Here is a 21,599-nt window from a genome sequence, read left to right as displayed (position 1 = left end):
TCACTTTTGCTTCTCGTTTTCTTGTTTGTGTGCATGCTTTTTTCTTTTGGTGGGTAATATTACTTTGTTACAGGCAGTAATGGTTAAGGTGCTGTGCTATAACAATGCATTGCTAGAATCTGTCTGACAGATCAGGCGCAGTGAAAGGAATGAAACAAACAATAAAATAAATGCGGGCACTCTATGGTTTTCTTGTGTGAAACATCTGTCGTGAAGTTCGTAGCATTGAGTTTGTACAAGCTCGCCCAGCTGTTAATGTATTCATTGTACCTATACCACTTGGAAAATGGTAGTGATAATAGGTGCTTATGATGTTAAGTTTCTATGTTCTATGTAATTTTGGATCAAGTGGCCACAGATACAGCTTTAATGCCACAAACCTAACGATTACATTTGGACTCTCAGTAATTTTATAGGTCATTGAAGAAAATACACAATATCTCCACTGCTAACATGAATTAAACAAGTTTGTGATGTTAACTTGTTACAGTGAATAGCCCCCTTATAGCGTATTTACTTGCATAATGATCGCACTCACATAATGATCGCACCCCTGAATTTTGTTGTCAAAATTCGATTTTTTTCCTTTCTCTTGTAATGATCGCACCCCAAACTTGCCACAGCGATATGTTGTGTGAAAAGTCTAGCTAATGATGATCGCGCTTACCATCTGTCAAATGCTGTTGAATGCTACGCGAACGACTCTTCAAGCCATACCAAACGGTCTGTACGCACCAAACAGATTCTTAAGCAGATGCCTTCGTTCCTTTCATCATTTTCCGCACTTCCATGAAAAAAAGAACTACAACCAAACTAGCCTTGGCTTTACTACTTGTAGGCTTTGTAACAGTTGTGGTCAACAACAACAAAAAGGCGCTTTTCGATTCTTCTCGTCTGCACTCGTGAGCACGCAACTAATCGCAAGCGGCAGCGATAGTAGCCACATTTACACTGATAAGTTAGAAATGTACCCTATTCATACGCCGACGCTTGCAACACAGCTAAGATATTTGCTCACCCATAGCGGAAGCGTGCTGTATTAAGATAGTAGTGAAGACAAACGCCGTAGTTTCCAGGAGCGCACGCCTAGCAGGATGAGAGGAAGGTCTTCAGCCCAATAAGAGCGAGCCTGGTGGGCCATTAAGGCGGCTTTAAGATGTTGGTGCAGGCATTAAACCATTACATTTGCCAATGGATGACATGCGGTAGTATGGATATGGCAGATGCCAAGCAGGCATGTGAGTTCGCAGACGATATCACTTTCGAACTGTTGGCCACGATTGGTCATAACAGCGCTGGGGCATCCAAAGTGTGAGATCCAGCCACTGACAAACGTGGAAGCCACTGTAAGTACCATTACGTCAGCGAGAGGAAATGCTTCAGGCCAGCAGGTATAGCGCTGTAAAAAAGTGAGTATGTAGCGAGCACCTCGAAATGGTTGCAGCGGGCCAATGATGTCATTGTGAATGTGATCGAACTGGGCATCAGGTGGACAAAAGGAGTGAATTGGCGACTTCGTGTGTTGTGTCGTCTTGGAGCGTTGACAGTGAAGGCATTCGCGAGCTCAGCGGTGCATTTCAGAGTTCACACTCGGCCACACAAAGCGGGAAGTAATTAGACACTGTGTGGCATGACCTCCAGGATGACTTGTGCAGTGTAGGTTGTCAAATACCTGCTAACGGAGTCGTAATGGAACGAATAGGCATGTTTGAGCCCTTGACATGTCGCAAGTGATAGTGCCTGAAGGAAATGGAAGGGGCGTGTGGGACAGCATGCCGGAGGGACCAGAGGTTCCGAAGCTCGAAGTCTGAACGCTGCGTCATAGCTATTTTTTCAAAGTCAAATGTGGCCGTGGATATTGTAACGGACAGTTAAGGGAATCCAGATACAACTATTTATTGTGGGCGAACTTGTGCCCTGGGGGTAAATAAAACGCACTGCCACATTCTAAATGGGAGATCAGGAAGGCCTTCTTCTCTCTCGAGCGTCGCTTCACCTCATCTTCTTGTAGACGGCGACACTGGCCACCTGCGATGCGAGTGCATGCGGCGAAAACACGTGCCATTATTTCGTCGTCTTTTCCTCCAATACGCCGTTGTCGTTTTGAGGGGGCGCACGAACTTGCGCGCATTGTTTAAATGTTTCTGCCTTGCATCATTCTTGTGTCAATATGGGAGAAGGCATCTACGGCTGCGTTGACTGTGTCTTCAGTGTATCGTATGCCTATGGTGAGCTCGGAGAGGAAATTAAGGTGCTGTATCTCTCGTGCGGTATAAGTGTTGTGATTACCACAAAAAGCGAATGTCAAAGGCTTGTGATCTGTGAGGACGTGAAAGCTTATTCCTTCCAGCAGATGTCGGAAATGCAGAACACCCAAGTATACTGTGAGCAGCTCGCGACCAAACGTGCTGTAGCACTTTCTGCAGGCTTCAGCTTCTAGTAAAAAACCTGAGTGGATGCCAGAAGTTGCGCTGAAACTGTTGTAAAACGGCACCGACAGCCGCACTAGAAGCATCGCTGATGAGACGCATTGGTGCAACATGTAGGGGATGCACCAGCACGGTGGCCTCTGCCAATACGTTTTTGGTAGCTTGGAAGGACGCTTCAGCATCAGACGTTCAGGACAGTGGAGCGGACGGAGCTTTAGTGGTCTTGAGAAGCTGTCAGTGGTGTAATAATTCGGGCAATGTTAGAAAGAAAATGGCGGTGGAAGTTGAGCAGCCCAAGGAACTTGGGGAGCTTTTGCAGTGACATTGGGTGAAGGGATTCGTGCAAGGCTTGAAGTTTCCTTTCCGGAAGTCTGATTCCTATGGAAGTCATATGGTGTCCGAGGAACTCAATGTCATTGACACCAAAGACAAACTTTGCGGGGTTGGTGAGAAGGCTGTGTTCCTGGAGCCGAGAAAATAGCAGGCCCAAATGGTTGCTTTGCTGCTCGGGGAAATACTAGCCACCAGAATGTCATTGAGGTATGCAAAGACAAAGGGGTGTCCACAGGTGACCTCGTTGATAAACCTCTGCAATGTCTGAGCAGCATTGCTCAGCCCCATTAGCATGCAGGTGTACTTGAATAGCCCGAATGGTGTCGCAATTGCAGGATATTTGTTGTCCGCTGGCTCAACAAGGATTTGATGATAGGCCTTCACTAAATCTATCTTGCTGAATTATACCATTCCACCTAGGTTGGCTGCGAAGCCATGAATGTGAGGGAGTGGGCAACGATCAGGGACAGTGCACATGTTGAGCACACGGTAGTCACTGCACGGGCGCCAATCCCCCAGGTCACGCTTTGGTACCATGTGGAGAACTGAAGACCTACGAAGGATGGATCATACTCAGTTGCTGCATGTGGTTGAATTCTCTCCTTGCGATGGCAAGGTGGTCACCTGTGAGGCCTCTTGAGTCGGCAGAACAGTGGGGGGGGGCCTGTGGTGACAACTTGATGTTATTACGTACTAGCAGCTCAATATTGGAAGGTTTCATGATGGCTGGGAAGTCTGACAGAATTGAGGTGAACACAGATGAGGGTATCTGTGGTGCCATTTTAGTAGTTGATGCCATTGTCATAGGAGTCATCATGTCGGCTAGACAACAAGTGCAGAGGTTAGCACTAAGGGTGAAGTAGGTCAGCAAATTCGCACCTAATATGACCATACATACATCTGCAACAATGAACACTCATTGAAAGGCTTGTTGGAGACAAGTCGAAGGTAAGAGAGGGCTGGCCATGTGTTGACAGAAGACCTGTTGGCTGCTTGAAGGGGCATGGTTTTTTTTTGTCACGCTGCCAGTCTAGTCGCACGGCAGGAATGATGCTGACCTCTGCACCTGTGCCCACGAGAAATTGTAACAATACCGTGCTGGTGAAGCAAACCAGGGAAGCAGCAAGGGCCAATGGCTATCTGGACTGATGAGGCGACCCACCTTGGGTGAAGAAAAACTCCTTCTCACTGATTCACATTATTACATGTTTGTTCTCTCTCTCTCTCTCTCTCTTGGTTTGGGCGAGTTGGTTCATCTTGATAGTTTTCATAAAAAGTACTATAGAGGAATACAAAAAGGCACACATACAACAGGATGATGATGCATGACGTACCTGATGCTCAGTGCTTAAATAGATGATCATTTGAAATAAATGCCTGTTGGAAGTTCAGCACCTCTCCTGTCATATGTATGCCTTTTTGTCTTCATGGCAGCGCTTTTTTTTTGAAAAACTGCCAGAAGAAATTGTTGTCCAGCAATCCTGTCAGTGACTAACAAGGGCCTGAATGGGACCTGGACCGAGAACGGAATCTGGAATGGCAATTGTGGTCCCGCTGACAATGGTGGGGCAATGACCATAGTGAAGTAGTGGTCTCGGAAAGTTCGTCAATCATTTGCTCAAGGTGAGACTACCGATCTTCAAGGTGCGACACTGGAATGGTTGTTGTTGCCACAGCACATCTTGCTGAATAGTCAGCGATGCGGTCGGCCTGCTTGGCAACATTGTCGAGAAACATGCCTTCTGGTGTGATAGCCAAGGTGACCACCAGATTCTGCAGCAGGCGCTGAAGGAACTGTTCATCAGCAGCGGTCTATTTGCATCCAGCCTACAGTCACTGAGAAGCCGCCGCATACGGCGTAGAAGTTCTGACAGTCAATGGTCACCGAGCTCCTCTTCCTTGAGAAGCTGCTGGAGGTGCCTGCGCACGGACACGGACTTGCATTGCAGCACCGTCATTTTGAAGTGGTTGTAGGGGGTGACGTCATGGGGCGCGTTTACAATGTCTTGGAACTCCTCAATGACCTCTGTAGATAGTGCCGAGACAGCATGGAGGAACCTCGTGCGTTGTGAGATAATGGGCCAAAGGTCAAAGATGGCCTCCACTTGAGTAACCCGGGCTGCAGGATTGTGTGGCAAAAAGGACGGCAGGTAATCTACACTGTGGCGAGGCCCTTTGCACTGGTCGTCGGTCTCTCATTCGTGGCCTCGATCATGACATGCTCACCATACGATCTTGTCCTGGTCACCACGTCATAGGGATTGAGATTAGGTCCACTACAACAATGTGGGAGTCAGCAAGCGAAATACCTGAGAATCGTTTGGACCGATGGCAGGGGCCGAAGAAGCTCTTTTTCATTCTTCTTCCCTTTCTTTCTAACCTTGCGGCACGAGGCACGCGCCTGAGCGCGCCATAAAGAAAATGCGGCCGATGAAAATGATGATGACTGCTAGAATGTGCTTAGATCGGCAGTGCACTTGGCCCATAAGATGCATGTTCTAAGCACACCACCGGAAGCATTGCTCAGCAAACCACTGCCTCGTGGCAGCCATGAGCAAAGTTGCCATCGTGTCAACTGGCATGAAACCTAGACGAAGGGGCGGCAGGTGAAGACTGCAGAGTGGCTGATGAAAGCGGTCATGGGGAGCTCACTGTCAACATGTCGCACTCGTAGACTTTATTGGCAATTAAGTGGGAGATCAGACGCACAGGCTACAGACTGACAGCAGTAGTAGCAGAGTACGGACCCATGTCTAGTACCCTCTGTGTCTGAAAAGTCTGTTGGCAGCATGCACATTCTGGCCAGTGGCTTGGCTTGTTGGACCACAGTCGGGAAGCCAATGGGTCGCTCTCCCTCGATAACATGAATCGCATGGTTGTCTATGCTTGGTGGTTCAGAGAGAGTGTAATTTACTTTTGTTCCCTTATCTTGTATCGGCACTGCAAGATGTCGACGGGTCATCAAAATCAGAAGGAGACTCAAAGGCACCCCACTTGAATTTCTATGGCATAGACCTGATCGTGATTCTTTTCACCAATATCTGCATGTCAGCTTATAACGAATATCAGATATAATGAAGATATTTTCATGGCCAGTGCGGCTTCGCTTATACCAGCGTTCACGATTAGCGGCTGCGCAAAGGATAAGAATGAAGCAAGACGATAAACACGAGGCTTTTCTTTCCTTTCATTTATTGATAATGTCAGTCTCACAGGGACTATAACAGTAGTGGGAGAGAACAAATTTGAACATACAGTCAAACCTCGATATATCGAACACGGATATATTGAATTATTGCGTATATCGAACAATTTCTATATCACATGGAAAATCGCATGCATTTTTAATTCTTTATTTCGAACGGGGCCGGATGTAAAATGGATATATCGAACTCCGCCGCCCCAGACCAAGTGCGCTCTGTTGACAGGAGGCGAGCTTTCCCACAACACTCTCGAAGATAGCGGCGGCGCGATCGGCGTTCCAGACTGCTGCGTACGACAGCTGCCCACATCGGTTGCGCCGAGGGCGCCATTTGAACGTAGCGGCGTACACACGCGGCGGCTTGGAGCCAGCACGGCCGCCTCGATCACGCGCGCACCTATGCGCGCACGGCGGGGCAAGCCGCCTCGATCACGCGCGCACGGCGAGGCTTGCCCCCGCTGTGCACGCGTGATCGAGGCGGCCGTGGAGCCAGTTGGAGCGCTTTGTCCATGCTGAGCCACACATCATGTGCATTGCGGACTTCGTTGGCGGTGACGACAGCACCGAAACAGTGGCGGAGTTAACAGACGTGGAGATCGCGGCAGAAGTGACTGCTGAGCGGCCAAACGAAGACGCTGCCGAGGCTGATCCAGCAAGCGCTGATGTTGCCCCGCTCCCGACTGCAACTGAGGCTGTAGCTGCTTTGGCTGTTGTACGCCGCTACTGCGGCGCAATAGAAGGCACTGGACTGTCTCTTGTGGACCGTTTGGACTATGTTGAGGACGCCGTGGTCATGCACGTGGTTGCTAATATGAAGCAGGCTACGCTGCTTCAGTACTTTCAGCTAACTAAATAAATACTTTGTTTGAAGCTTCATGTGAGTATCTATTGCGCCACGATTGGTTCATTGATTGATTTGCACTAGTTTCTGATGCGTTTTCTGCGTGATTTTATATATCGAATTCTGGCTATATCGAACTATTTTGCGATCACCGCGCTGTTCGATATATCGAGGTTCGACTGTAATATAAAGTACAATATGCAAAGATGGGCAGATAATTAACTGAAAATAAATGGACGTAGGGATGTTGGAAAGTACAATCTCTTGGCTCAAAAGAAAACAACAAAACATCATAAAGGCTAAAAAATGTAAGTTCACACAGGCAATACAGTCCTACTGCTCGGTGTCAGTAGCAAACAAAATATTCTCAATATTATGAAGGTGTTCGGTCAATGTGGAAAATGAAACAGCGGAGTCTGGGAGAGTGTTCCAACGTTTGCAAGTGTGGGTAAAATAACTGAACTTAAAGCAGTCATTTCTTAAAACCGGTAATGGAATAAACTTACTGTGGCGATGTCTGGATGTTTCGTTAGTTGTGATTTCAAAATGCTCTGATTTGTTTATCCTAATGTAGTTGTGGATAATAAGTTACAGGAATTTCAATCTTTCATATCTGGTTCTCGCTTCAAGAGCTAGCAGTTGAGCTTGTTCGCACAGCTGGGTTGGGGAATAGATGTGGCGGTATTTATTAAGTATAAATCTTGAGTCAAGGCATTGAATCTTTTCAAGCTTGGGGCAGTTAATTGCTATGTAAGGGTCCCATCAATAACTTAACGTTAACCTGAACCAACTTGCCTAACTCGCTGCTCTTCTAAGGTTCAACTGTTTGTGGCTGTTTGGACTTAGGCTATGGGTAGGCTATAAGGAGTTTAGAACCAGACTTTAACTTTATTTATTTGTTATTTATTTATTTAACCACCAGGCCCTAGAGCATTAAGTAGGAGAGTGGGTCAAATGTTAATAAATGTATTACAACAGCATTGTTTGGTGGAGAAACATTAGTTGGGTGACTTCAATATTGTTACGTGGGAAGACATCCATCTCCACCAAACATGTTACAATGCAAGATGCAGACCAGAAGCTATATACAAGAATATTATCAAACGGATATGTTGCACTTGGCTGAAAGGCAACAGCCTGCACTAGTTTCAAATTGTCGTCGTCTTAAGATCACTGGCCTCTTTGTCAACAAATAGTGGTCTGCAACAATATTGTTACGGCGCAACCAAGAGTGGCGCCAGCCAGAAGAAGACGATTTGACGTGTAGAGGTGGAATCGGTCTCGTCAGCCATCTTGTTTATGCAAAGTTGTCTCTTGTAAATATCATAAATACACCTTTATATGTGACCTCTAAAACTTAACAAATTGGTGAGAGGTGCTGGGTGCTCATGAGAAACAACAACGGAGCTCTGCAGTGGTCGTCACTTCAGACTGGACAACATGACAGACGAAACAGGTGCGGACCACCTCAACGCCTGCAACCCTGATGGTTGTGCTGGCTCAGCAGCAGGATCCAGGCACGTTCTGTGGCACCAACCACTTCGACATGGAAGACTGAATCGCCACGTATGAACATGTGAGTGCCTATAACAAATAGGATTCGACGATTATGTTGACTAACTTGGTCTTCTACTTACAAGGCACGGTAAAGGTGTGGTATGACAACCATGAGGAAGAGCTTAACGACTGGGACAATGCAAACAGAAGCTGAGGGACCTGTTTGGCCGTCCCGCCGGGTGGAAGAGCAGCAGTAAGAAAGAACTAACGACCTGCGGCCAGACGTTCACAGAATCACACATCTCTTACATCCAGGACGTGCTGGCTCTGTACCATAAGGCCGAATGCTATATGGGTGAGTCAGACAAGGTTGGGCATGTACTGAAGAAGATCGCTGCCGATGCTTTCAACCTGCTCATGCGCAAAAATTGTGAAACTGTATAGGACATCATTGAGCATCAAGAGCCGCCGAATTGCAATGCCGTTCGCACGTCTGCCGAACACAGCTGCGACAACCTCTTGTGACGACAGGCTGGGAGTCCAGCGAACATCATCAGATGACCTGACGCGGATTGTGCTGTGAAAACTTGAAGCCATGGCTCCTGTAGCTTTTTTTTCCTGCCCCAGTGAGCCGAACAACTTGCTTACAAGGCCATTCGTGCAGGCAATAGTCCGCAAAGAACTCGCTAATTTTTGAGTTCTTTCTGTATGTGCCCTTGATGCTTCACAGATGTCTCATGCTCCAGGTGCATCAACTGGTCCGCGGTATCCTGCACGCTACCAAAACCCAGCCAAGTGGCAAACCGCAGATAATCGGCCCATCTGTTTTGCCTGCCGGCGCATCAGTCACATTGCTCGCCATTGTAACAATTGTACTGTCTCCTCCCCTCTGCGACTGCCATTCACCAGTTATTATCACCCCAAACAAAGCGAGCATCATTACCAGCCTCCATTGGCACTGCAACAGCCAAACAATGACGCTCGTGCTCCTTGGAACCGCCCCTCGTCATCCTTACGATGTTACCAGTCCCGTTCGCCACTAGCTTGCTGACCATCATCCCTATCACTGCAGGCTCATTGGAGCCCACCATCCCCAATGAAGCCCCGACGCAGGTATCCAGAAAACTAAGCAATACAGCTCCCAGAGGTGACACTGCATTGACAACTCAACCGCAAAACCCTCTGATCACTTTGCCGACCAAACAGAACTTGATGGACATTTTAGTCTGTGGTGTCAGTGTCCCAGCACTCGTTGCACAAGGATGCCGTCTGCCTCTCCCGTCATCCTGTTGACCGCCCTGAATATGATGCGCATGACTCCGACTCTTGCATCTTGGCCATTTCTCATCTGCACGACATTCGCACTGAACAACAGCGTGATGACTGCTTACGTGTTCTCATTGATTGTCTCAATCCTGGACATTCGGAGCCCACGCTACGTATGTTCGTGCTCCACGACAACATTCTCTACTGTCGTAGCCTATGCCCTGCAGGACCAGAATTTTTACTCGTACCACGCCATCTCTGGACATCAGTTCTTGAGCAGTTGCATCACGCCCCTAGTGCAGGCCACCTCGGCGTTTCGCGTACTTATGGCCGTGTACGGCGCCGCTTCTACTGGCCAGACCTGTAACGCTCTGTGCACCACTACATTGTAGCCTGTGCACCCTATCAGCGCCGCAAAAAACACGCTGTGCTGCCTGCTGGACACCTTCACCCCATCGATGTGCTCTCAGAACCATTCTTTTGCATCAGTATTGTTCTTCTCAGCCCTTTTCCGATGTCGAAATCTGGAATAAGCGGGTCATTGTCGCGACTGATTATGTGATCTGGTACTTGATCACGTGAGCTTTGCGCACAAGCTGTGCAACGGAGGTGGCAGATTTCCTTTTACATGATGTCATCCTTGTGGGGGTTCCACTCTGCGTGCGGCTAGGGCTGAAGGCGAGCTCCGGATCTAGCCCCACGCAGTCGCTTCGTGGTACTCCCAACCCGTAGCGCGGGAATCGCGGCTACGCCGGGTTCGGACGAATAAGGCAACCAGCGGTGTCAACGGTAACAACGTTTATTGCTATTAGCAATAGCGAACACTCGCAGAGGGACGTCCTCTCCGTAATATATAATAAATAGGCTGGCCTCGTTGCCCGGGATAGTCAGGCAACGTGGTCACTCACGGGTAGCAGCAGGTACTCCAGTCCGGCAGGTTATGTGTCCGGCCTCAGAGAGGGAGGGTCTCCCCCGGTCGCGCTGTTTTGTACCTTTTTAGCTGGGCGAGGGGAATGTCCTCCTCGCCCGTCAGCTGCCTGCCCGCGAGTCGGGGAGGAAGGGCGCGTGCGCGTCGCGAGGGAGAATCGGGAGAGGGCATAGTGCGCCTCTCCCCCGTCTATGCCGGCTCTCGACGCGACGGCGCGGGGGAAGATGGGCGCGTGTGCTCCCCACATCCTCCATCACGGTGCACCTCGGCAGCTCCTCACTTATCGTGGCCACACCTTCTTGTCCCGAGTAGTTGAAGACCTACTTCGCACCTGTTCTGCCGAGTACAAGCTTTTCACCGCCTGCCACCCGCAGACAAACAGACTGACGGAGTGGCTAAATTGCATGTTGACAGAAATGTTGTCTATGTATGTTTCTGACAGCCACAGTGATTGAGACAGCGCGTTACCCTTCATCATTCTTGATCTATAATTCATCTCGTCACAAGACTGCTAGCTTTCCACCCCTTTTACCTTCTGTTCGGCCGCCACCCTTTTTTGCCTTTTGACACACTGCTTCCTTCCTCAACGAACACTCCCACTGAATATGCTCAAGTTGTCTTCGCCCGGGCTCGCACGGCATGCCAGATTGCCGGCTCTCATCTAAGGCCGCACAGAAGATCCGGTACGACAGCCGACATCGGGACGTTCAATTTTCTCATGGCTCCATTGTCTTCCTATGGACACCATGTTGCCGCGTCGGCTTGTCTGAAAAGCTTCTGCTGCGCTACACAGGGCCCAACATGATATTGCATCAGCTTGGCAACGTGAACTATGAGATTGCTCCGCTGGACTCGTGTGTCCTCACGGATTTTGTGCATGTGTTCCGGCTGAAGCCTCACTTTGCTGCGAGTCAACGTCCCTTATAGTTAGCACCGAGATGGCGCCTTTACAGGTGAGGTTATGTCACGGGCAACCAAGAGTGGCGCCAGTCAGAAGAAGATAATTTGACGTGTAGAGGTGGAATCAGTCTTGACAGCCATCTTGTTTATGCATTGTTGTCTCTTGTAAATATTGTAAATACATGTTTATTTGGGACTTCTGCAATGTAACAATATTATCCTCGGCTACATCATTTCTTGGAATCTATGAGACCTTTGTTTCATTGAAGCTTTTCTCTTGCCACCACTTCACCCTGTCTGGCACTTCTCTTGCAGGCAGTCTTGGAGTGTGCATGGCCCACAGGGGACAGTGCTCATTGGGCCAAGCTGCGCAACGTCGTGCTAGCCGTGTCTCAGTTCAAACGTGCTCTGCGGCGGTCCCAGGGGTCTCTGGGCTGTACAGTACCTGATGCCCCACGTAGTGCGGGCAGCAGCCGCACCAGTCTCGAGGAGACCCTGCGGCCCCAGCTTGACCCAATGGCTGTGACTCCAGAGCTGCTGCCTGAGCTGCTCACTAAGACAGATGACCGGTCCAGCTCTGGTTAGAATGTGACCCATTTCTCATCTGCTTTGTCGCATGAAAGTTGTGACCAAATGCTGCTCAGCCTGTGCCTCCAACTTCTCAACCATGCAAGCATGTTACCAGCACTGATGCTTGACAGTGTAGAGGACAGGGGACCGTTAAGCAGGACTGTGCAGTCATATTTAGCTTGTATCTATTGCCAGAATTCTTTCACATTGCATTCAGCTTCCATCTATGCGGAACTTCACTTCATTTTTACATTTTTGGTCTGATCTTACTGTGCTGAAGAAAAAATCATGCGTCTACAATAACTAAAGTCTGACTCATGTTGAGGCTGCTGTTTTCTTTCTGAAATCATTGCTCTGCTAACAGTGCTTAGGTTTGTTGATGCTAGCTTTGGTCATCGTTTGATTCATTGGTGCCCTAGTTGCTATTGGACAACACTTTTTAAACATGTTTGATAACATTTTCCAACAGCTGCCTTTGCTAAGAGCTGTTAACACTACATTAATATTGAAGAGTCACTCTGCATATAAAGTTTCATATTACTAGCTCTGGAGTCATTTATGATGTTTTTGGCCAACTCAGACTAGCCAGTCAAAAAAGCTTTGTCAGAGATGACCTTGCAAAGCACTATTATTAATATTTGGGTGCTTTTGTGTCTGGGACACTCAGTGATGTTTCTTACAAATGTGATGTGAGCTTTTTGCATAACAAATTTCCCCATCGTGCCTCTTAAAGGGGCTCATATTTTACTACAATGTGCGCCTGCATAGTGCCACAAGTGCAAATGTTGTGGTGGGTGCAGGCATGCCTTGTAGTAATCGCCCATTCCACTATTCTAAAAAGATGGTATCTAAGCTTGCATTATATATTGGTCTTCACATTACATTCATGCCAATGCGGTACTCTTGACCCCCTTGCCCTTGTCACAAGTCTGTAGACTGACCGGGGAGTTGTTGCTGGATGTAGATGCAGTGGCCAAGCCGAGGGTTCACACTGCTGCAGGAGACCAGTCAGATGCGGGTTATGGCTCGACCAGCCAGGACGAGACAGCCAAGGCGTCGTGGCAGGAGCTGCCGGTTGTTCCTCAGCCAAGCAGGGAGAGAATAGGCAAGCCCTGACCTTTTCCGTATTGGCAGCAACTCCAGAGCATCACTGAATTTCCTCAAAATTTTTGGGAATGTGGATATCTCTCATAAAAAGTGCATTCCCTTGTTAATGTTGTCACAGACACTTTCACTGCTTGTTAATGCATTCACATTCTTAGGGTACTTCATGAACTTCATGGGGGGGGGGGGGGGGGGGGGGGGGGGGGGGCTATCTGTGTGTGTTTCTATGTATGTTTATATCTATTTCCCTGCCAACCTGGGTCACTGTTTAGTCCATGGTCGAATGGTTAGAGCATCGGGCTGCCATGCTGAGGGAACAAGGTTCGATACCAACTCCTAGACCAACTTGAATGATTGAGCATATCACAATGTGTACATAGGTGCCACTCTTCAGTGAACCTTCTTTCCACCGATATGGGTCACCGTAGTTGCGGAACTGAGTATTTACCACTGTTTAATGAACTCCTTGGTGCCGACTTGGAGCACTAAGTATGGGCCGGGCGGTCTGTGCTGGCCTTCAATGAACCTCTTTGATGCCACCTTGGGTCACTGGATATTTGCCAGTAGGTGTGTGCTGCTCTACAATGACAAAAAAAAAGATCCTTTAAATTTCTCTGATGCTGGGCAGAATCGAACCCACGTTACATGGGTTCCTCAAGGACAGCAACCCAACGCTTTAGCAGACTGCATTACAAGTGTACTGGGTATGTGCTGCTTTTCAATGAACGTCTTTCACACCAATGTTTTAGCGAGCTGTGCCATGAGTGTATTGAGTATGTGCCGCTCTTCAATGAAACTCTTGTCAACTTGGGTCACTTTGTACATGACATTGGGTGTGCAGCAAGTGAGGGAACAATTTTCAGCGTTCACACTCTCATCTCGGAGGCCATGTGTGAACTTCTCATCAGCACCACTGGAGGGTGCAGTGTGTTTAGAAAGAAGCCTGAGAGAGAAGTCTAGCTGCCACATGACACATTTCGCAGTGTTCGTACTCGCTGGCGTGCCATGCATTTCAGAAGCCACACACAGGCTTTGCAGCAGCACTGCTAGATGCTGCTGAGTGTTCTTAGGGAAGCACAAAAGAGGAGTTTTGCTGCAGTATACGCCTCATGCATAACTCATTCTGATGGTGGCAATACGTCGTGTCGCTATATTGACTCAATGCAAAGTGCATTGCCGCTGACTGTCATCAGGAGACGGGTTCTACTGAATTTTTCTTGTCATCACACTTCTTAGAACTGCTGCTTCATGGTGTAACAAGACTATGCTGGTCAATGCCTTGTATAAGTGAATGTTCATCAATCAGAATGGGCCAAAAGCACCTTGCACTAGGCAAGACGTAGGAAGCGTAAAGAAATTATTGTAAACACAGTGGCACAGTGGTTCACTGTGCCACCATATGTATCACTATTAAGAATGCACTGATGGCTGAACTCTCCTACAGGGTAACATACCTAGAAGCTCAAGCCTGCATTAACATTGGTCGAACATGGAATGTTGCCCTGATGTAGACAAGTCCTCTTGTTGAAACATTGACTTTAGCGACATTTCTTGTTCTACCACTGGTAATCACTTCAGGCCTCCATCTTCCTGTGAACCTCTATCTTGGTTTAGGAAGCCTACATGAAGTGCTACATGAACTTAGTTGACCTATTGGAAGAAAACCATGTTCATAATTCAGATAGCATTCATTTATGAAATGGGCATTTTCTACAAACTGTCATTGCAGCTCCCCAGCAGAGGCAAAGGAGGAGTGGTGCTGTTGTACAAAGCATGCGCTTCGAGGAACTGGACTTCACCGAGTCGGACCGATTCAGGAATCGGGTTAACAGCTTGATCCGTGGTTCGGTCGGAGCTCTTGGAAGCGCATCATCGTTGACAGATGCTATAGGTACCTCATCATTGGAATGTGTTGTTTTTCCTACATCCCGTTTGCTGTTTGTTTGAGCTGTTCATCCACAAAGGATTTCATGCCAGTCTAGAATGCTATGCCATCAAACCCGGTGTAAGGGTAATACACTGTATGAACCATAGAGTGAATATGCTCACAAATAAAATATTTTATTGTGTTACATTTAATTAAATGTTATATTTATAGTATGACATAAACAGATTACTCATGCATGACAGTTCAACAACTTAATTGAAAGCATTCTGTTAAAAGTTTACTTGTTGCTATGTGGTAAGCTTACAGTACTCATTAGTGTGCAAATGAATGCAAACTGCAAAAAAGAATAACAACATTAGAGCCGCTGCTTTTTTTTTTTTGTTTCATCACGCATCCAGTGTTCACAGATTTCATTTTGAAGCAAGTTGGTTGGCTCCTTCTTCCCACCTTTCTTATTCTTGTTATCTGTGTTGTCATATTTCTATTCTATTGCACTTTTGTTATCCACAATCTTGAAAACCTATGTAGTAAGAAGAAGTAATTAGGCAGAAAACATTCATTTTTGTGATGTGCAGTTCTGCTTTCTTGATTATATTTAGGTACTGGCTGCACATTACGTGTAAGTACACCATTTGCGAAGAGTAATATCTTTTTTGTTCATAGTCTATTCATGTTTATTCATAGGCAAAGAAAGCTTCATTTTAAGATAATGTGCAAAGGTAAATGGCTTACTGACTGCTAGGGGTTACAGGGGAGAGAGGGCACTCATATGTGCACATCTGGGTTGTCAGAATCATGACTGCATAGTATCAGTAGTACTACATGGCTACCGCCAATATTTGCAGCAGCATGAATATTCAATGTGGCCACATTTTGACTATTTCCTATGGATGTCCTCTCACCAGGTGTGTTTGGCAGTATAGTGCTCTGCCCACCCTGGGAAGCCGGAATGTTTTAACTGAAAGACTTGTTTGAATCATGCAGTTTCAAAATGTATTGAAAGCATATTGGACAGATCAAAATTTTGAGATTTGCATGAATAAATAAAATTTTACATTAAGCAAGTTTGGATCATTGTGAGTACACTGCATTTGTGTGCTTATTATCAATATGTAGTGTCAGCTGAGCGGTACCCCTCTATTGTGGTTGGTGCAAAGAACCTCACAGTTCTTTTCCCCATCCTTTGTCCTTCAGCAGCTCAGATCCTTGCAGAACTCACGCGTGCATGTCTTTTTTGTGTAGTGCCTTCTGCGGGGGTCCTCATCACAAGTGAAGCCATGCGGCAAAATGCCTTCCTGCGTAGCAACGATGGCGTTATGGCAGAAAGGCTGCAAAGTGGTCGGCGTCGCTACCATAGCGCAAGTGACCGTGCCAACCAGCGGAGGCCTAATAACATGCAAGTACCTTTACGGTGTGGACTCATCACATGGGACAGAAGCATGCAGGGGTTGCACAAAGAAAGAGCTGAGGTCTCTGCTAGTGGTAGCTCAGTTTTTAAGCAAGTTGCAGAAAAACATGCCACGCTTGCATGAATGTAACATAATGGATGAGTTTTGAAGATTAAATACATGTACACACACACACACGCATGCATGCACGCACCAGATGTTTCAATGACGACTGTCTCCAATTAACCCTTTCGCTGTCACCGACGTACCGGTACGTCATCGCGCTTCCCCCCCACGGTGTCACTGACGTACCGGTACGTTCTCTATCGTGTGTTCAAAATTTCGCGCCTGAGCGCAAAGCAGGCGCTCCTGGATTGGCCATGCCATCTGTTGACTCTTTCTACAAGTTCGTATATTCGCTCCGACCTGTGTTAGTCCATGTATTGAAGAGTACGGTGCGACTGCCACTCCCCACTTTCTCGTTGCTCAGTGGCGCGGTGGCTCCGCGTTCGCTGGATCATGCGTCGCGCGCGTGTGGTTATGGGTTCAAGGGTTGTTCTGTAATCTCCGCTGGTTTGAAGGTTTTTATTTTTCTTCTGTTGGTGTGCCTGCTACGGCGCGTCAAGTTCAGGCGCACGTGCCGTTGCCTCTCCAAGAAGGGTGACTCGATTGCTGCTTTCGCTCTCTCGCCGCACCCTCGCTTCCGACTTGCAGCAGTAAACGTAAAGCCCTTCGAACTTTGTTTAGCCTTTTTCCATCTCCCTCTGTCTTCTTGATCACGCAACGTCACATTTCTCTCCGTTGCGCGGGCGACTGAAAGCGCATCCTCCCTGCGCGCGGTTACTTTCGGATGGCTCGGCGCGCGGGACCTTCGTCTGCTCATGGGAGCGGTGGCTGAATTCCGATTCAGAATACGAGCCGAGCTCGGATTCGGACTCGGACAAAGTCGCATGAGAGGAAGAGGGTTCCGCATCGTCAGATTCGGATGTTGAACGGATTTTATAGTCAGGCTGATGATGATGATGATGTTTACTAACAACAGCTGCAGAACACTGAAATGTGCATATTGCATTGACTATGTTATTTGTATACCAATCATAATAAAAAATAAATTGCTATGTTCATTCCCTGTTATGCTCGTTCCCTGAAACCAAGCCGACACTGGGGGTGCGTCACGGCCAGAAACGTCCGACAGCGAAAGGGTTAATAAGAATAGGGGTTCGATAGCACTTTTGTTAACTTTTTTTTTTTTTTGAAGAATAACTTATGGTTCTAAGGTGTTTGGTTGCAAATAATTTTGTACAAACTGCCAAGTATGTGTTAATTTCTGTATCTAAAGCGGTTGAAAATTGCAGTGTATCTAACAAGCTACACCTATCTTTACTTGATGCAAATTTGCTGACTTTCTATAAGCATTATAGTGGGGGTTCAGTGGTAGTTAACATAGGAGCTCACTTTGCATCTACTATACTCTATCTCGCAAGTTACTTGCAGTACTCTCGAAGGTACGAGGTGTACACAGGCAGTATCCTTGCACAGCTGAACATTGTTCCAGATCTAACAGTCTATTATTGGCGAGATTAAAGAGATTTAGTTTTGTGTGATATGTGATGTGTTACTGCAATATAAGGTATGTTAAGCCATATGTGCAAGCACATCGTATACCGTGAATTATTGTGAAAACTACAGCCAGTAACTGACTGTGTACCCAGACGGCCCGCTTTGATCCAAATTCGCACTTGTTCGTTGCTCATCGCCCTAACAACAAGAAATAAATGCTAAAATCAGCCATTGTTTATCCTCATCTCATACTGAGGGCAAAGCATTGGGTATGTTTTGTCGTTATTATCTAGACAAACTGTTTGCTTTGATACTGCTAGGCCTACAAAGACAGCATCAAGCCGTAAGTGATGCTAATTTCTATCTAACAGGTGGAACCGCAGTAATAACACTGTTGATGTATTGGCGATGCAAAATGCTATAAAAGCCTGATTCTTCACTGGATCATTAATTTAATATACTGTGCTTTAGCACTTTATGCAGAGACAGTATGCTAAAATGTTGATATCTCAGTATGCATAGTACTGTGGTTAAGCAGATGGCTGGTGCATTTGCAGTGGGTCTAACTACAGTCCTTGTATATGCTTTTACTTTTTAAAGATAAAAACAAACCATATCCAAAGGCTTTAGGTCTAAAATATCACAGTAAGGGCTGTCACAAGGTGGTGTGCCACTGTTCAGGAAAATGGCATCAGGTAATGTAGCACAGCTCAGAAAGAGCAAAAAGGAAGGTGGAAGGGGTAAGGAAAGGGAACGAACAGAGTGAACGGAGTAGTGCTCACTCTGTTCTCCGTTCCCTTTCATTACCCCTTCCACCTTCCTTTTTGCTCTTTCTGAGCTGCGCTACAAGCCTAAAAAAGTCCATGACATACCAACTTGCCCAAACTGCCACTCTTTGGGCATCCCCTGCCATTTTCAGAAACAAACAAGGTTCCTAGTGCTCAATGTGTTTGGTGCAGTCAGAAAAGAAAAGGGAAGAGTGTAAGTGTGAATGCAGTTATCAAGAGAACTGGGTTTTTCCGAAATGCCAGCGAGCGTTCACTGTACCGGTAAGCCTATGAACATAACAGAGATGCCAGGGTGACAAGGAAATGCCCACTAGATGCCATGCAGACAACACGGTGCAGGTGAACATATTTAGAGGGCATTCGCCCCTGCTTTTCGCTGAGGAGGCTGCAAGGAACTACTGAGGACTAATATAAATAATGTGATGCCTTACTGTCACTTTCATGTATCGGCAGCTTATGGCTAGAGTGCCAAACCATTGATTACATCTGTTAAACCACCCTTTGATTTGAAGTGCGTGGATCGACAGGAGTGTGAGCAGACGGCACAGTACGAATGAACGCATCTTAAGAGGCTTTTACCTTTCCAATTGGTTAAGGAGTCTAGATGTTTCCACAGCGCTGCAAAGTAACGAGATAGAGTATGTGTCTAAGTAATATAGGGAAAAGAAGCAGTATAATTACCACAGCGATGCAACATTTCAGTCACTGCTGTTGCTACATTCCCACTTGAAACAGGCATGACATCCTGTGAAATGCTGCTGAAGATTGTATGCTATTGTGTCTGTTTTTAAGGACCAAGCAGGCTTGCACCAGTCCACATTTTGCCTTATACAGTCGAACCCCTCTACATCGCACTCGTTTACATCGAATTATTCTATATGTCGAACAATTTCTGGACACGGTATAGTTACAATGAGTACATATAGCAAAAATTACGCTTACATCGAACAAAAATAGCAGCGACTCCCGAAATATTGAACGTCAAGCAGCGGAAAAGTGCCCCCAGAAGTTGGCTTTCTCTCGCAGTTGCGGGGAAACCCGCCGGCGTGGCTCCGTCCAACCGCTCTCCCTACCATGACCGCACTGCCTCGGGCGAGCCTTTGACACCCCCCTGCAAAAAATGATCCTGGCCCGCCCGCAGCGCTTGCTTAGACAGCCAATCAGAGGCTCTTGTGCCCTCGTCGTGCATGATGGCGAAAGTACGAGTTGTCTCGCTGCTTTTCTGGTTCATTGTGTGCGCACCTTGTGGGCCTTCTGCATTGTTACCATGATGAAATGGCAGAATGCACCTTTCATCCTGAAGCTCGAAATCATAAATCGGGTCGAACGCAGTGAGAAGTCAAATGTCCCCGCAGCGTGCAAGATTCCGAGGAGCACTGAATAAATATACATTTACAATCTAGACGAGGCTGTATTCTACAAATTGTTGCCGAAGCACACATACACTACAACAGGTGGGTTCTCATCGGGAGGCAAAGAAAGCAAGGAGTATCTGCCAGCGAACACAATCATGATATTAATAAAGGGAAAATGATACATCCATCCAAACGTAGCAAATTGCTACAAAGGTGGCAATTGTTACCTTGCAGGTTTCCACAGAACTGTTGCGTCACAACCATGATATATTGCAACCTATGGATCAGGGCATTATTGGGACCACGCGAAAGCTATACCACTAGACTCTTTTACAATGCATGATCATCTTATATGTCACCACCAAGAATTGCAACATTGACATACCTGATACCATATATTTGCTAAACTATTCATAGAAAGCGCTGGCATCTGCAGAGATCGGAAAGTGTTTTGCGCATGCTGGCTTTTCCCGGCCACACTTAGGCGAGCCTGACAATGATGACCAGGTTTCTTGCACAAGTCTCACACAGCCACTTTAGATTGCAATCAAGCCCGATCTGGATCAAAATTCTCGACCGTGATTGGCTCCCTCCTGTAGCTTGCATAAAGATGCCAGTTGCGACTTAGAAAGTCTTTCCCAATCTAGCTTGACTGAAAATTCGCCACATGATACCCGTATTAGACTTCTGCAGAGTTGTGCTATTTCAACTCTACTGCACCTTTACAAGGGAACATTCATATAAGTCATATGAATAGAAACTAAATAGCATTACTTTATGCAAGTTCAGGGAATGCATATACTTAGGTGTTTTATTTACCTCAGATTTAAGATAGAACAGGAATGTACAGGAGATAAGAAGAAAGGTGGCACATAAGTTGGGCTTCCTACATCGAAATTTTGGCCGATTACCTAGTAAACGGAATAAACGGCTATATTTTACTCACATACGTACGGTACTTGAGCATGTGTGTGTTTGTTGGGACCCTTATACTGGTGAGTTAGCTGATTTATGATTTACTTGAAAAAATACAGAACAGGGCAGTCCACCTTTGTGGGGTTCTCCCCCGTGCTCTTGGGACAAAGGGACAACAGCGCAGTAGTGCAGATAATCACAAGGGCATTTATTACACCTTTATACACTGATGCATCCTAGCCAACTCACAACACACAGAACATGTCGACAGGCCCGCGAAAAATCTAGGAAGTCCGACTTACCGCAACCGGATAGCAAGCGAATATGTTCGCCCCATGCTGGGACACCAACGCTTGGTCGTTCGCTTGTGCAGTCACGAGAACGGTGGCGTGTTCGAACGATCATATTCGTCCATTCCGATGTCCTGCTCTTACAGGCCTCGTGAGATGGTCTTGCAGAGCAGGGATCAGCACACACGCGGAACGTCTGCGCCGCTTGCCGCCCCCGAGCCAAAAAGGAGCAGTCTTCTTGTCGTGCCCAATCACCCCCATCGTTATGCGGGGCTAGCACTGCCACACTCACACCATCTTTCGTAATGCACTGCAACCAGACCGACCTGCGCCGGCACTAAGCTA

At 47.0% G+C, this 21,599-nt stretch overlaps 1 protein-coding gene across 7 annotated transcripts in view; it reads left to right on the top strand.

The window, feature by feature from the left end:
- Crag (DENN domain-containing protein Crag) overlaps positions 1 to 21,599 on the top strand; it is a 134,260-nt gene that overhangs the window by 50,314 nt on the left and 62,347 nt on the right. For 6 of the 7 annotated variants that reach the window (XM_055076958.2, XM_055076961.2, XM_055076960.2 and 3 more), the window contains exons 22-25: positions 11,712 to 11,976; positions 12,931 to 13,071; positions 14,800 to 14,961; positions 16,201 to 16,354. In XM_055076958.2, coding sequence (XP_054932933.1) covers positions 11,712 to 11,976; positions 12,931 to 13,071; positions 14,800 to 14,961; positions 16,201 to 16,354 — 722 coding nt within the window. The remainder of the gene's footprint in view (positions 1 to 11,711; positions 11,977 to 12,930; positions 13,072 to 14,799; positions 14,962 to 16,200; positions 16,355 to 21,599) is intronic. The other variant, XM_055076962.2, reaches the window with a different exon arrangement.

The sequence above is a fragment of the Dermacentor andersoni genome, chromosome 2, assembly GCF_023375885.2.
Source record: "Dermacentor andersoni chromosome 2, qqDerAnde1_hic_scaffold, whole genome shotgun sequence".
NCBI classification, from domain to species: domain Eukaryota; kingdom Metazoa; phylum Arthropoda; class Arachnida; order Ixodida; family Ixodidae; genus Dermacentor; species Dermacentor andersoni.
Note: the sequence above shows the minus strand (reverse complement) of the source record. Positions and strands in the feature narration are given on the sequence as shown.